General features: G+C 39.8%; 1 protein-coding gene across 2 annotated transcripts in view; it reads right to left on the bottom strand.

Moving 5' to 3' along the window:
- NUP160 (nucleoporin 160) overlaps positions 1-14,731 on the bottom strand; it is a 54,636-nt gene that overhangs the window by 20,761 nt on the left and 19,144 nt on the right. For both annotated transcript variants that reach the window (XM_027114696.1, XM_027114697.1), the window contains 12 exons: positions 13,665-13,748; positions 13,234-13,404; positions 12,339-12,438; positions 11,902-12,067; positions 11,081-11,208; positions 10,834-10,994; positions 8,555-8,688; positions 7,824-7,894; positions 6,982-7,141; positions 5,395-5,464; positions 4,712-4,810; positions 3,323-3,442 (listed from right to left, as the gene is read on the bottom strand). In XM_027114696.1, coding sequence (XP_026970497.1) covers positions 3,323-3,442; positions 4,712-4,810; positions 5,395-5,464; positions 6,982-7,141; positions 7,824-7,894; positions 8,555-8,688; positions 10,834-10,994; positions 11,081-11,208; positions 11,902-12,067; positions 12,339-12,438; positions 13,234-13,404; positions 13,665-13,748 — 1,464 coding nt within the window. The remainder of the gene's footprint in view (positions 1-3,322; positions 3,443-4,711; positions 4,811-5,394; positions 5,465-6,981; positions 7,142-7,823; positions 7,895-8,554; positions 8,689-10,833; positions 10,995-11,080; positions 11,209-11,901; positions 12,068-12,338; positions 12,439-13,233; positions 13,405-13,664; positions 13,749-14,731) is intronic.

The raw sequence follows: 14,731 nt of genomic DNA, 5'->3' as shown, positions 1-14,731 counted from the left end.
AGATAACATAAACAGATGGAGAGATATACCATGCTCCTGGATTGGAAGAATCAATATTGTGAAAATGACTACACTACTCAAAGCAATCTACAGGTTCAATGCAATCCCTATCAAATTACCAATGGCATTTTTCACAGAACTAGAACAAGAAATCTTACAATTTGTAAGGAAACACAAAAGATCCTAAATAGCCAAAGCAATCTTCGAGAAAGAAAAACAGAGCTGGAGAAATCAGGCTCCCTGACTTCAGACTATACTACAAAGCTACAGTAATCAAGACAGTATGGTACTGACACAAATACAGAAATATAGATCAATGCAACAAGATAGAAAGCCCACACACATATGGTCACCTTATCTTTGATAAAGGAGGCAAGAATAGAAAATGGAGAAAAGACAGCCTCTTCAATAAGTGGTGCTGGGAAAAATGGACAGCTAATGTAAAAGAATGAAATTAGAACACTCCCGGACTTCCCTGGTGGCGCAGTGGTTAAGAATCTGCCTGCCAGTGCAGGGGACATGGGTTCAATCCCTGGTCTGGGAAGATCCCACATGCCATGGAGCAACTAAGCCCGTGCGCCACAACTACTGGGCCTGTGCTCTAGAGCCCATGAGCCACAACTACTGAGCCTGTGTGCCACAGCTACTGAAGCCCGCGTGCCTAGAGCCCGTGGTCTGCAACAGGAGAAGCCACCATAATGAGAAGCCCTCAAACCACACGAAGAGTAGCCTCCGCTCACCACAACTAGAGAAAGCCCGTGTGCAGCAACGGAAGACCCAATGCAGCCAAAAACAACAACAACAACAAAAAAAGAACACTCCCTAACACCATACACAAAAATAAACTCAAAATGGATTAAAGACCTAAATGTAAGGTCAGATACTATAAAACTCTTAGAGGAAAACATAGGCAGAACACTCCATGATGTAAATCACAGCAAGATCCTTTTTGACCCACCTCCTACAGTAATGGAAATAAAAACAAAAATAAACAAACGAGACCTAATGAAACTTAAAATCTTCTGCACAGCAAAGGAAACCATAAACAAGACAAAAAGACAACCCTCAGAATGGAAGAAATTATTTGCAAACGAAGCAACTGACAAAGGATTAATCTCCAAGATATACAAGCAGCTCATGCAGGTCAATGTCAAAAAAACAAACAACCCAGTCCAATAATGGGCGGAAGACCTAAATAGACATTTCTCCAAAGAAGACATACAGATGGCCAACAAACGCATGAAGAGATGCTCAACATCACTAATCATTAGAGAAATGCAAATCAAAACTACAGTGAGGTATCACCTCACACCAGTCAGAATGGCCATCATCAAAAAATCTACAAACAATAAATGCTAGAGACGGTGTGGAGAAAAGGGAACCCTCCTACTGTTGGTGGGAATGAAACTGATACAACCACTATAGAGAACAGTATGGAGGTTCCTTAAAAAACTAAAAATAGAACTACCATATGACCCAGCAATCCCACTACTGGGCATATACCCTGAGAAAACCATAATTCAAAAAGAGACACATACCACAGTGTTCATTGCAGCACTGTTTACAATAGCCAGGATATGGAAACAACCTAAATGTCCATCAACAGATGACTGCATAAAGAAGATTGTGGCACATATATATTATGGAATATTACTCAGCCATAAAAAGGAACGAAATTGAGTTATTTGTAGTGAGGTGAATGGACGAAAAATCTGTCATATAGAGTGAAGTAACTCAGAAAGAGAAAAACAAATACTGTATGCTAATGCATATATATGGAATTTTAAAAAGCAGTACTGATGAACCTAGTGGCAGGGCAGAAATAAAGACGCAGACGTAGAGAACAGACTTGAGGTCACTGGTGGTGGGGGCGGGGAAGCTGGGATGAAGTCAGAGGGCAGCACTGACGTATATACACTACCAAATGTAAAATGGATGGCTAGTGGGAAGCTGCATAGCACAGGGAGATCAGCTCAGTGCTTTGTGAAGACCTAGAGGGATGGGATAGGGAGGGTGGGAGGGAGGCTCAAGAGGGAGGGGATATGGGGATATATGTATACATACAGTTGATTCACTTTGTACAGCAGAAACTAACACAACATTGTAAAGCACTTATATTCCAATAAAGATGTGAAAAAAAAATAACATAGAGTCTAAAATATAACATCAAGCATGGCTAAATGTCATAAAGAAAAATAAAGCGGGGCAAGGAGACTGCCCACAGTGCCTCACTCTGCACTAAGGGAGAGAAGGAGCAGGTGTGCAGGAGAGCACGTGCACGACAGTTACTCTGCTTCTTTGTAGGCAAGGCAGGGAGGAACTCTCAGGAGGTGACACAGGAGCAGAGACCTGTATGAAATGAGGGCATTAGAAACTTGACTACCTGGAGGAAGACCATTCCAGGATGAGGAACAGCAGGGAGAAAGGTCCTGAAGGGAACAGAGTATGTGCTTGGCTTTTATGAGACAGTAAGAAGGCCACTACTGTTATAGCTGAGTGAGTGACCACAGGAAAGAGTAGAAGGAAAAAAAGGTCAGGAGGGGTACCCAGGGCTAAATCACAAACTAAGGCTAAATACAGCATTACAAGTTAATTCTTTGAGATATCAGCAAGATGAATACTAAGTAACAAAGTTCTAATGATGACAGAGCTAACAAAATTATATCATGATGGGAATTTCATTTAAGTTAAAAACATTTATCAGGGACTTCCTCGGTGGCGCAGTGGTTAAGACTCCGTGCTCCCAATGCAGGGGGCCAGGGTTTGATCCCTGGTCAGGGAACTAGATCCCACATGCATGCCGCAACTAAGGAGCCCTCCTGCTGCAACTAAGACCCAGTGCAACCAAATTAAAAAAAATGAAAAAACAAAAAAACCATATATCAAATTTTAAAATATGTTTCTTCAATTTCTCTAGGCAAATTCATTTTTCTCTTCATTTGGAGATTCAGGGAGTGATTAAATTTTTATGTTATTTTTCTCCCCAAATACCAAACTAATATATTTCAGATACTTTTTTTAAACTGAAGTATAGTTAATTTACAATGTTGTGTTAGTTTCAAATGTACAGCAAAGTGATTCAGTTATACATATTTATCTATATGTATATATTCATATTCTTTCTCAGATTCTTTTCCATTATAGGTTATTACAAGATATTGAGTACAGTTCCTTGTGCTATACAGTAGGTCCTTGTTGTTTACCTATTTTATATATAGTAGTGTGTATATGTTAATCCCAAACTCCTAATTTATCTGCCCCCCCTGCCCTGTTACATTTTTACAGAGTGGTATAAGAAGGACCAAACCATGACAGAATATACCTTATCATAATACTGCAGCCTGGGGGTGGACACAATCTCCCCATCCTCTGAACGGATCAAGCGATCTAAGAATTCCTCTTTGCCCACTTCAGATGCTGCCTGGCAGAAACATTCCAGAGCCTGGAGAAATAGAAGAATACAAAATGACTTATGATAGACTGTTCCACTTCTAGGTGCTATAAGTCAAGGTTTCTTGTACCAACGAGAACCAAAAAAGAAATAAAATTATTTAAGACCATTGACTGCATTTGCAGTTTCTGTCATATCTAAATTCTCTCTGATGCAATATTTAATATTTTCTTTAATTTATCTAACTTTTTCTTTTTTTAGGTATGCGGGCCTCTCACTGTTGTGGCCTCTCCCGTTGCGGAGCACAGGCTCCGGACGCATAGGCTCAGCGGCCATGGCTCATGGGGCCAGCCGCTCCGCGGCATGTGGGATCTTCCCGGACTAGGGCACGAACCTGTGTCCCCTGCACCGGCAGGCGGACTCTCAACCACTGCACCACCAGGGAAGCCCTAATTTATCTAACTTTTTAACTTAAATGCTGTTAATTAAAAAGTAAACTTTAATAAGAAAATTGATGGATAAATGTGATACACCAACTGTAGCAACATGTTAACAACTGTAGAATTTGAGCGGGGGGTATATGGTTGTTTAACATGAAAGTCTTTGAACTTTTCTTTATGTTTGAAAAGCTCCATAACAGGATATGAAGAAAAAATTAGAAATGTAAACTACCATAATGGGAAGAAAACCAGCATAAAAAAAAGATATAGGACTTCCCAGGTGGTGCAGTGGTTAAGAATCCACCTGCCAATGCAGGGGATACGGGTTCGAGCCCTGGTCCGGGAAGATCCCACATGCCGCAGAGCAACTAAGCCCGTGCGCCACGACTACTGAGCCTGCGCTCTAGAGCCTGCGAGCCACAACTACTGAGCCTATGCGCTCAGAGCCCTTGCTCTGCAACAGGAGAAGCCACTGCAATGAGAAGCCTGTGCACTGCAACGAAGAGTAGCCCCCGCTTGCCACAACTAGAGAAAGCCCATGCACAGCAACGAAGACCCAATGCAGCCAAAAAAAAAAAAAGATATAATAAAAACAGTGTAATTGAGAAATAAATTTTATTTGCAAAAACGTATCCCTAAAAATACCTGCACAGGGGCAGGAGGGTTTTAATGTTTTCTTCTTCATATTTTCCTGTGTCCTAAGTAATCTGCAAAGTATGTGAAGCTAAACGGTCCCCACAGGTATATTATGCCCCTTGTTGGCACTATTAGTTTTCTGTATCTTTATCTGGAGGATTCTGTGCCTCCCATTCCCTCACTTAGATGGAAACTAAGTGTTCTCCTTGCACTAAGGTTTGCTCATCTTTCAAATGCAGTTTACCTTCTGTCCCTCTCCTGTAACCAGGTAACACCGTCCCAGCATAAATCGACAGGAACCAACATTGACTTGACACCAGGGATGTAGCAGTTGAATATAATCCTTAAAGGCATAAAAGATGCTTTCTGATTAGAGAATAAATATTCCTTAAGGAGATACTCATTTCCAAGTTCTTCACAGAGGGAGAGAAGATAGTGGTCAATCAACACAAAAGTTGTATCTCCAGAAATCATCTGGAGATTAAAACCGAATCCCATTAATCCATTCTTATACTAGGTTATTAGACACTTTAAGAAAGCAAACAGGACTGCAATAACACTAACACATGTAAACAAACATGCACTTTCCATCCTAGCAATTTTCCAACTTTTGGTATTTACTGGTTCAACTGACTGGATTCCAGTGAAGGATTTACATTAAGACAATGGTATGTTTTCTTACTATAAAGAGAACCTAACAAAGAGAACTAACAAAAAAATGCTCTATAAAAAATTGTTAGGAATGATACTGCCAAGAGGGAAGTAAAGAAAATCTCTCTGGGGTATGTTTCGGTGTAAATGAGTGTACATTATTGTGGTTCTTACTATCAGCCCAATTAAAATGCAGGAAACATTTACAAAGAAAAAAGTCCCAGGTATCCCATTCTTTACAAGAATGATTGTCCTGAAATGTTCAACAGTACTCACCTGCAATTGTACATACTGACAATTTCCCATCAAACATTCTAGAAAGAGGCAACCAGGATTGCTAGGCCATCTAGTCATTGGTTAAGGAGATTATTTACTGTTTTGGCAAAACTTAAATATATCAATACATGTTAGGCATCAAACTCCATGAAATGGCTTAATTTTTAAAAAGAAGGTAAAGAGGGGCTTCCCTGGTGGCGCAGTGGTTAAGAATCTGCCTGCCAGCGCAGGGGACATGGGTTCGAGCCCTGTTCTGGGAAGATCCCACATATCACGGAGCAACTAAGCCCCTGCGCCACAACTACTGAGCCTGCGCTCTAGAGCCCGTGAGCCACAACTACTGAAGCCTGCACACCTAGAGCCCGTGCTCTGCAACAAGAGAAGCCACCGCAACGAGAAGCCCGCGCACTGCAAGGAAGAGTAGCCCCCGCTCGCCGCAACTACAGAAAGCCCGCGCACAGCAACGAAGACCCACCGCAACCAGAAATAAAAAAATTTTTTAAATTAATTTTAAAAAAAGGTAAAGGGAAGGTGGCATGGCACACGTCCTTTCTACGTAATTATGTAACTTTAATATTAGACAAGCATGGTGGAAAGGTTAGATACTAGGAGCCTAGTCACCTAGATTAGAGCTCAATTAACAATGGACTAAAGCATGTATTTCATCACTGGGTGGTCACTTCTAATTCTAGCTAGTATATTGCACGAGCATACTATGCCAGTGGATACCCAGTACCTAACACAGCGCCTGGCATACAGAGCCAGTCAATAAATATTTGATGAATGTATGTTTTAAAAGAGATCTAGGGCTTCCCTGGTGGCGCAGTGGTTAAGAATCTGCCTGCCAATGCAGGCAACATGGGTTCAAGCCCTGGTCCCCGAAGATCCCACATGCCACGGAGCAACTAAACCCGTGTGCCATAACTACCGAGCCTGCGCTCTGGAGCCCATGAGCCACAACTACTATGAAGCCTGCACACCCTAGAGCCCGTGCTCCACAACAGGAGAAGCCACTGCGATGAGAAGCCCACACACCGTAATGAGAGAAAGCCCGTGTTCAGCAACAAAGACCCATCGCAGCCAAAAATTAAAAAATAAAATAATAAATAAATTATATATATATAAAAAAAGAGATCTAGGTATCAAATGTGTGTGCACCAATAAAATCTGGCTCAACTCCTGAGCAAAAAAACAAATTAAAAGAAAATAAAAATTGGGATATCTGAAAATAAATATCATCTCTTGTTGGGGAGATAAGTACCCAACCTCATTAAAAATCTTCATTACAGGGCTTCCCTGGTGGTGCAGTGGTTGGGAGTCCGACTGCCGATGCAGGGGACAGGGGTTCGTGCCCCGGTCTGGGAGGATCCCGCGTGCCGCGGAGCGGCTGGGCCCGTGGGCCGTGGCCGCTGGGCCTGCGCGTCCGGAGCCTGTGCTCCGCGACGGGAGAGGCCGCAGCAGTGAGAGGCCCACGTACCGCAAAAAAAAAAAAAAAAAAAAATCTTCATTACACAGGCAGAATATTACTGAATCTTAGACTATTTGGATAAGAGAAACCATTCAACTGGCTTTTAAATGAAAGGATACAAAAGCTGCAATAAATAACTGGTAATTGCAGTAATCATCTCAGGCCAGTTCAACTCAGTCTGGCTTAGAGGTGCCTTTGGTTGAGAGAACAAATGAGATATAATGTGTTTTCTTGCAACTTCTTGGAAGAATAACTCCACAATTGTCTGAGGGCTAGATACTTAAAAATAAAAAGTTTTAACAGTCACCAACTTGTGATAGTAGCATCAATTTTCAATTAAGACAGTCTACTGATTCATTTTACGCCTGTAACAAAGAACATTTTTTATTTCAAAATATAAAATGCATCACTGGTGTAATCAATGCCAATATAAATAAAAGCAATCTGTAAACTATGAAGTACTATATAAATGCGATAAAAAACCACTTAACATTGTAGTCATTCCTTTTCTCTAGAAAGTGCTTCCAGTAAGTACAGTCCTAAGATTCTAAGTTTTATACCTAAACAATAGAAAATAAATTCTCCAGAATGGTTCTCAAGCGTGAGAGAGGGCTCCTTTTGAATATCTGCTGATGAAGACAAGATTACAAAAGCTATATGAACTTCGCAAATTAAAAAAAAGATTTTGTTGAATTAATCACTGGAGTGTCAATATACAATGGAAAAGCAGCAGTGCATATAAACACACGCAATACCCTTCATTTATGTCTGATCTAGGGTTACACCTGCACAAACCTCTTGTCACAACCAGAGGTCTCAGGACACAGCTTGCTTGTACCCTCTCAAGGTGAAAGCACAGCCTAACCGACCTTTCCAAAGCAAAGGTGGCAAAAGACCACTTTGATGAATATGCAATAAATGCCAAACTTGAAATCATATGCATACACAGTCCAGTCCTTACCGAACTTATTTGCCATTAAAGCACCAGAGTCAGTTAGTTCCAGTACTGATAAATGTTGAAGATTAGACTCCCTGTGAGGAAAAGGAAAACAGAAAAACAACAGCTCAATAAATTCTCCTATGCTAAACATTACTTCAACAAGTTAGCCTATCAAGAACACTGTCAATTTTATTAACAAATTACACATGAAAGCTCCGTTGAAAGCACAAGAAAATCTGGAAAATGAGCCATGGTTTAGATTGTTGCCCATCGTATCATTCAGTGATCCTTCAATGAGAAGCCAGAGCAGAAATTTCTTAAGACCTCCATGCCATGAAAATCTTTCCCTTGCCAGCAAAAACAAAATGGCTTATCTAATTGAAATGTGAGTCTTGTAGGTACATATTGAATTTTCTTTCTTCTTTTGGCTATAAAGAATCTCAGCCTACCCTTAATAACTAGCACATTTTTATGTGTGGTCTAACTTTCCCCATGACCTCATCTTATTATTTTGCCTTCAACAGGATTTGTCTTTGCATTATACATACACATATATAATAATAAATATATATTTATTACTTTCATTTTTAGAAGTTGCCTTTAACCTTTATAAAAGGGAGTACCTGAAAGCTCTGAATTTTAAAGGCATATCAGTGCTATAGCATAATATTAAATTTTGTTTTCTTTCAGACAATGGAAAAATAATTAAGCTCACAATTTATTTTTAAAATAATCAGAACAATGAAACTCACAGTGTGTCAACTGGAACATCAGTAGCCAAGCACTGACTTCCCCATTTAATGAGGTAATAAGATAAGAGGAGGGGAGCTGTTCGATGTAGTAGTTCTTGCTGAGCCTGAAAGAGCTGACTAGCTCCCAAAATCACCTATACGTGGTGGGTGGGTGGGTGAGACAGTAAACAGCAGTTAGTAATGATAACTCTTAGGTTCAGGTGGAGGTAAAATAAAATAATACAGTTACAAAGGGCATACATAAAAGCAACACATACACATACATAAAAGCAACACACCTATTACATTTTGGGGTAGCAGGCAGCAAAAATATCTACCCATTTAACAGTACAAAATAATAAAAAACAGCTCATCATGTCATGGGAGCTGATGGTGTAAAAGAAAACAACAACAAACAGCTTAACTTTCATTAAATCTGTAGGTTCAGGACTCAAGAAGAGTAACAGGGAAATCTAAGTCCTTTCTTAAGCGTCTGGTCTTGGGTAAAAATAGGTATGACCATTAGAGGAAAATTTTACAAGAATACCAAAAGTTTTAAAAATGTGCATAACTTTGGGACTTCTCTGGTGGTCCAGTGGTTAAGACTCCGCGCTTCCACTGTGGGGTGCACAGGTTCATCGTTCCCTGGTCAGGGAGCTAAGATCCGTATGCCACGCGGCGTGGCCGAAAAGAAAAAAACATGTGTGTTAACTTATGACCAATCAATTCTAGTTCTTAGAATTCATCCTGGAGATACAGTCAAAGGGGTGCAGAAAGTTCTATCTATAAGGGGAAAACTGGCAACAACCTGGATGGCCACAGGATTGGTTGAATAAATTAAAATTATAGTAGGTAACTATTAAAAGTAATGTTGTATAAAAATACTTAGTAACATGTGAATATGCTGGTGAGATTTGTAAAGTGGAAGAATAAAAACAACCAGATTTTGAAAAATAGTATATAACATATACTAATTTTCTAATAAAATTTTAAAACTATTTGCAGAGAAAAAAAATGGGTGTATAACAAAATGTAAATAGCGGGACTTCCCTGGTCCAGTGCGTAAGCCTCCACGCTTCCAATGCAGGGAGCCTGGTTTTGATCCCTGGTTCGGGAACTAGATCCCGCAGGCATGCTGCAACTAAGAGTCCGCATGCTGCAACGAAAAGATCTCGCATGCCTCAACTATGACCCGGCGCAGCAAAATAAATAAATGTTAAAAAAAAATGTAATAGTGGTTATCACTGGGTAGAAGATTACAGATGAATTCCCTGGTGGTCCAGTGGTTAGAACTCAGGCTTTCACTGTCAGAGTCTGGGTTCAATCCCTGGTTGGGGAACTAAGATCCTGCAAGCCATGCGGCAAACAAACAAACAAAAAAACAAACAAAAATACCCCCCAAAACCTGAAGAAATGGAAGAATCTACAAAGATTAAAAAGAACTCAGTTAGTAAGGGCTGCCCTAAGTGACAGACTCTCAGGAAAGGTTCCTGTTTCTCCTTGGTGTCCTAAACAAATCATCTTCCTAAATGTTATTTCCTTATTTTTACCTGAAATTCTGCCATTAGCAACGTATATGAGTTAATAAATTCTGATTTAAAAAGTATAAATATCCCTGGGAGCCCCAAAGGCCTTTCAGCTATTTATACATTAACATGAATTAGATTGCTTCCTTGTCAGGTTCAGATGAGTGAGATAAATGGGACTTCTGATGGTGGGCAGAAAGGTAATTTTTGAACATAAAACATTCAGAAGGTGGGGAGAAGAGGGCAGTTGTATGGTAACAAGGGTCTGGTGGCCTAAGGAGAATAAAATGGAAAAGGATGCAGAGAATGGAGTTAGGAGGACCCCCAAAACAAACTCTATAATCTTAAAACTGCTTAGGGTAAATCCTGTACTGCAGAAATAGAGAAGTTCTTTTTCTTCTTCTTCCTCTCTTCTCCACACTAAATGGTGCCCTGCTATCACATCCAAAGTTGTACTAATAATACTACATTTTGGGAGAGCCACCGTAGGAAATTATCCCACCATTATATACACAAATTATCCCACCATTATATACACAAAGAGTAAAACAACCTGCTTCATATACGTTCTTAATCTGTAATTTTAGGTTATCATGTTTACTCATTCTTAATTCAACCTGTATTTATAGAGTACCTACTAAGGGCCAAGCATGGGGGATAGAGCAGTGAACAAAGACAGAAGTCTCCGTGCTCTCAGAGCTGACATTCTGCTATGTGCCTGTAGGTCAAGAAGAGGTTTCAGATGTTACAAGCTTTCCCTCAAGTAGTACTTACTGCATCTCCTAGCCTCATTAGTAGCTGCTGTAAGATCAAGAGGTCTCGGCAGATGAGGAAGCGAGTACTGGCAATTTTACACACACTTCTGCACACAATACGCCCTGCTGTGCTACTACCATAGACCTGGGAAAGATTCATTCGAATATTCAAAGGCTGAGCTGTAATTAAAAAACAAAACAAAACAGTTAAATGTATCACTGTTTTCTCTAAATCAGAGAGGTACATTTGTTGTTCTGTCATTTACCTGGATCGAATCCCTTTTCCATTTCCACTTCTGTTTCATAATCCATTTCCCGTATAAGAAGTCCAATGGCATGGATTGGGTTCCTAATCTCTTGCAGTTTACTACAAATATCCTCCATCACACTGTCTCTATAAGGAAATTAGAAAATTCCTATTACTACCAAGAATATATGAGATAGACTCTATATGCCGTATAAGCTAAATGCTCTATGAAACAGGAAAACCAGCCATATAATAAAGGAGTAGAGATAATCACTCTGGTGTACAAGATACTTTTCTCCATGCAGAAATTTTTCCCTATTTTTTTTTTGGAAATGACAGACAAAATGAATGTGAGAAAAATACTTTTACATTTTAGAATTTATAGCTCAGTTAATAGCCAGACCATAATTCATGAGTCTGTTTCCAAACCTGAATTCATGTATTAGATTTTCTGTTTAAAAGCTGAAATATCTACTGAGAATCATGGCAACTCACTTTAACTTTAAGCCTCTACTTTGTACACACTTGAGTGTACATTAAAAACCTGATTTGGGGGGCTTCCCTAGTGGCGCAGTGGTTCAGAGTCCGCCTGCCAATGCAGGGGACACGGTTCGTGCCCCGGTCCGGGAAGATCCCACATGCCGCGGAGTGGCTAGGTCCGTGAGCCATGGCCACTGAGCCTGCGCGTCTGGAGCCTGTGCTCCGCGACGGGAGAGGCCACAACAGTGAGAGGCCCGCGTACCGCAAAACAAAAAACAAACCAAAAAAAACACCTGATTTTGGCACTGAGAATTGCTAAATTTCCATTAGGAAATGGACTTTACCCTAAATTCTCCTTACACATCAATAGCGATCAAATCTTCCAGAATCTGTTCTGCAGCCTTTTCTGGAGACTGTAGGTTGTAACAACTCATTTCCATCATTACTGACATATCCGTAGTTACTGACTCTCCAATCAGCCGAAGGCATTTTATGAGACATACGACATCCCGAGCAACATCCACATCTATAAGTAAGAGAAAGTTGACATTCACGTCTCAAGCCAATGAAGAGCTGCTAGCTAATATTAAATTAAAATATTAATAATTAAATGCCAGGTATCTATCTGAGGTCTTAAAGATGTTTAGCCCTCTTCAGTTTCCCCTAAAATATCTACAGTGTGGTAAACTGGCCAGGAAAGACCACAGTGGAAATCAATGTTTTCTGCATTCATTTGAAAGAAAGCATAGGGTTCATGGCGGAAAGGGCTTAAATATGGACATAACAATTACTATTACCATCAGATATGATTGTCTCATCCTCTGTCAAAAGATTCTCATCAGGTAGGAGATATAAATGATCCACAAAGGAGGAAGGCACAAGGAAAGACAGGTACCCCTGGAAATACAAATCTTCCAGTTACACTTTTTTTTCAGTGAATGTTTAAAGATAAAAAATATTTGAGACCTGAATCTTATCATGAGCTAACCCCAGACAAATCCAAATAAAGGGACACTCTACCAAACAACAGGCGTAGTCTTCAAAAAAATGTCATTGTCATGAAAGATAAAGAAAGGCTGACAACAGCTGGAGATTAAGCTAAAGAAACCTGACAACTAAATAAATGCAAGATCTTGGATTGGATCCCAGATCAAGAATAAAAATTGTAAGCACAACTGGTAAAATTTGAATATAAACTGTATAATATTATATCAATATCAAACTGCCTGATCTTTAAATTGTGCTGTGGTAATATAAGATAATACAAGGGTATTATTACAAGGGTAATAATACCCTTGTGCTTAAGATACATGCTAAAATGTGTAAGGATTAAGGGGAATGATGTTTATAACTAACTCTCAAGTGGCTCAGGAAGAAAAAAACATATCTATAGAAAGAAAAAAGCAATGGAAGTTAAGGAACAGTGAATCTGGTTGAAGAGTATACAGAAGTTCTCTGTATTACTCTTGTAACTTTCAAATTAGAAATCACTTCAATACAAAACAAGATGCAAGAAAGTATAAATAATGCAGAAGAATATTTAAACAAAAATGAACTATAATTTTAGGACCCCCGCCCAACAAAAAACCCACCAAAATCCTAAAAGCTAACTACAATATACAATAGACACTACATTCTGAAAGACCCACTGAACAGTCTAAAGGAGTTCTTCTGTTATGTTTCTGCTCTTACTTTTTTCAGCAGGCACACCATGTTTGTGTGTGGATTCACATGTAGGGCAAGAGGATGAGAAAGGGCTTCTTGATACTGAAGACAGCAGGCATAGAACTTGCACCAAAATTCCTGTTGTAAATTTCGGAACTCTTCCTGGGAAAATTCATACTCTGTTACACTTCCTTGGAGCTGGCAACGGAAAAAAAAAATACTCTTGATACCATTTGGGATCTTTCTCCCCCCAAAACATAATTGTTTAATATCATTTTACTAAGCTATAGGCAAATGAATATCCCTTATGCATTACATGCCATAGACTAATTAAAAGGTTTAGACATTTATAGTTCTTAGTAACAAGGTCCAAGGAACAATCTGAACAATTTCTCAGTACCAATCTGCTCCATAGGGAGATGAAAGAAATTATCATTCTTTCTTTACCCAAACCTCACCTCACTTTCAACAGCTAAAGTAACTTCTTTCTTTAGTTCATTCCAGGAGAGATCTAAATTCCTGTCAGTTCCTCGACAGAAAATCTAAAAATAAAACAGACACAAAGAGACACTTTAGAGTATCACATACTACTAAAAACTGAATGAAAAATACTCCAGGTCAGAAGATACTGAGGTAATATACTATACAATAGAGACTGGACATGCCTGAAACACACATTTACTCTTAACATTGCGCAAATAACTTCTTTTTATAAATTGATTGATTGATTGGCTGCGTTGGGTCCTTGTTGTTGCCCGTGGGCTTTCTCTGGTTGTGGTGAGTGGGGCTACTCCTTTTTGGGGTGCTTGGGCTTCTCATTGTGGTAGCTTCTCCTGTTGTGGAGCACGGGCTCTAGGCACATGGGCTTCAGTAGTGTGGTTTGCGGGCTCTAGAGCGCAGGCTCAGTAGTTGTGGCGCACGGGCTTAGTTGCTCCATGGCATGTGGGATCTTCCCGGACCAGGGCTTGAACCCGTGTCCCCTGCATTGGCAGGCGGATTCTTACCCACTGCGCCACCAGGGAAGTCATATGCAAATAACTTCTAATTGTGAAATCATAGCAACTTTGAAATAGTTTCTATAGTCCAGAATAAACTATAGAAGCTCATGAATCTGTAAGAATTATAATTGGGTACATCTGGATCATTACAAAAAGCAAAAGGAAACATAATGGCTATTGCTTAGCTGGAGGAAGATATAAGATGATGCCAAACATATACATCCTGACTGGCACAAAGGTGAGCTAGAGTAGTGGTGGGGTAGGTCACTCTAATGGGAATAATTCTCCTAAGGCAAAGCTTGTGAGCAACGCCTTACTGATTATTCAATATCTCCGTGTGCAAGAGATACCATGAGAAATCATACATGTGATTACTGTTAATAAGAAGGGCTGATGAGATGAAAGAAATAATACCTTAGAAGAAAGTGACCGTGTCATCTTGGAGTTTTATTAGAGAGAAAACAGAAAACATAGAATAGCCAGATATTTAAGAATGTATCTAGAAGAAAAGTCAAGGATCTGGAAAC

The sequence above is a fragment of the Aethalodelphis obliquidens genome, unplaced genomic scaffold (assembly GCF_003676395.1).
Source record: "Aethalodelphis obliquidens isolate GAN/ISIS:26980383/991018 unplaced genomic scaffold, ASM367639v1 scaffold14, whole genome shotgun sequence".
Lineage (NCBI taxonomy): Eukaryota > Metazoa > Chordata > Mammalia > Artiodactyla > Delphinidae > Aethalodelphis > Aethalodelphis obliquidens.
Note: the sequence above shows the minus strand (reverse complement) of the source record. Positions and strands in the feature narration are given on the sequence as shown.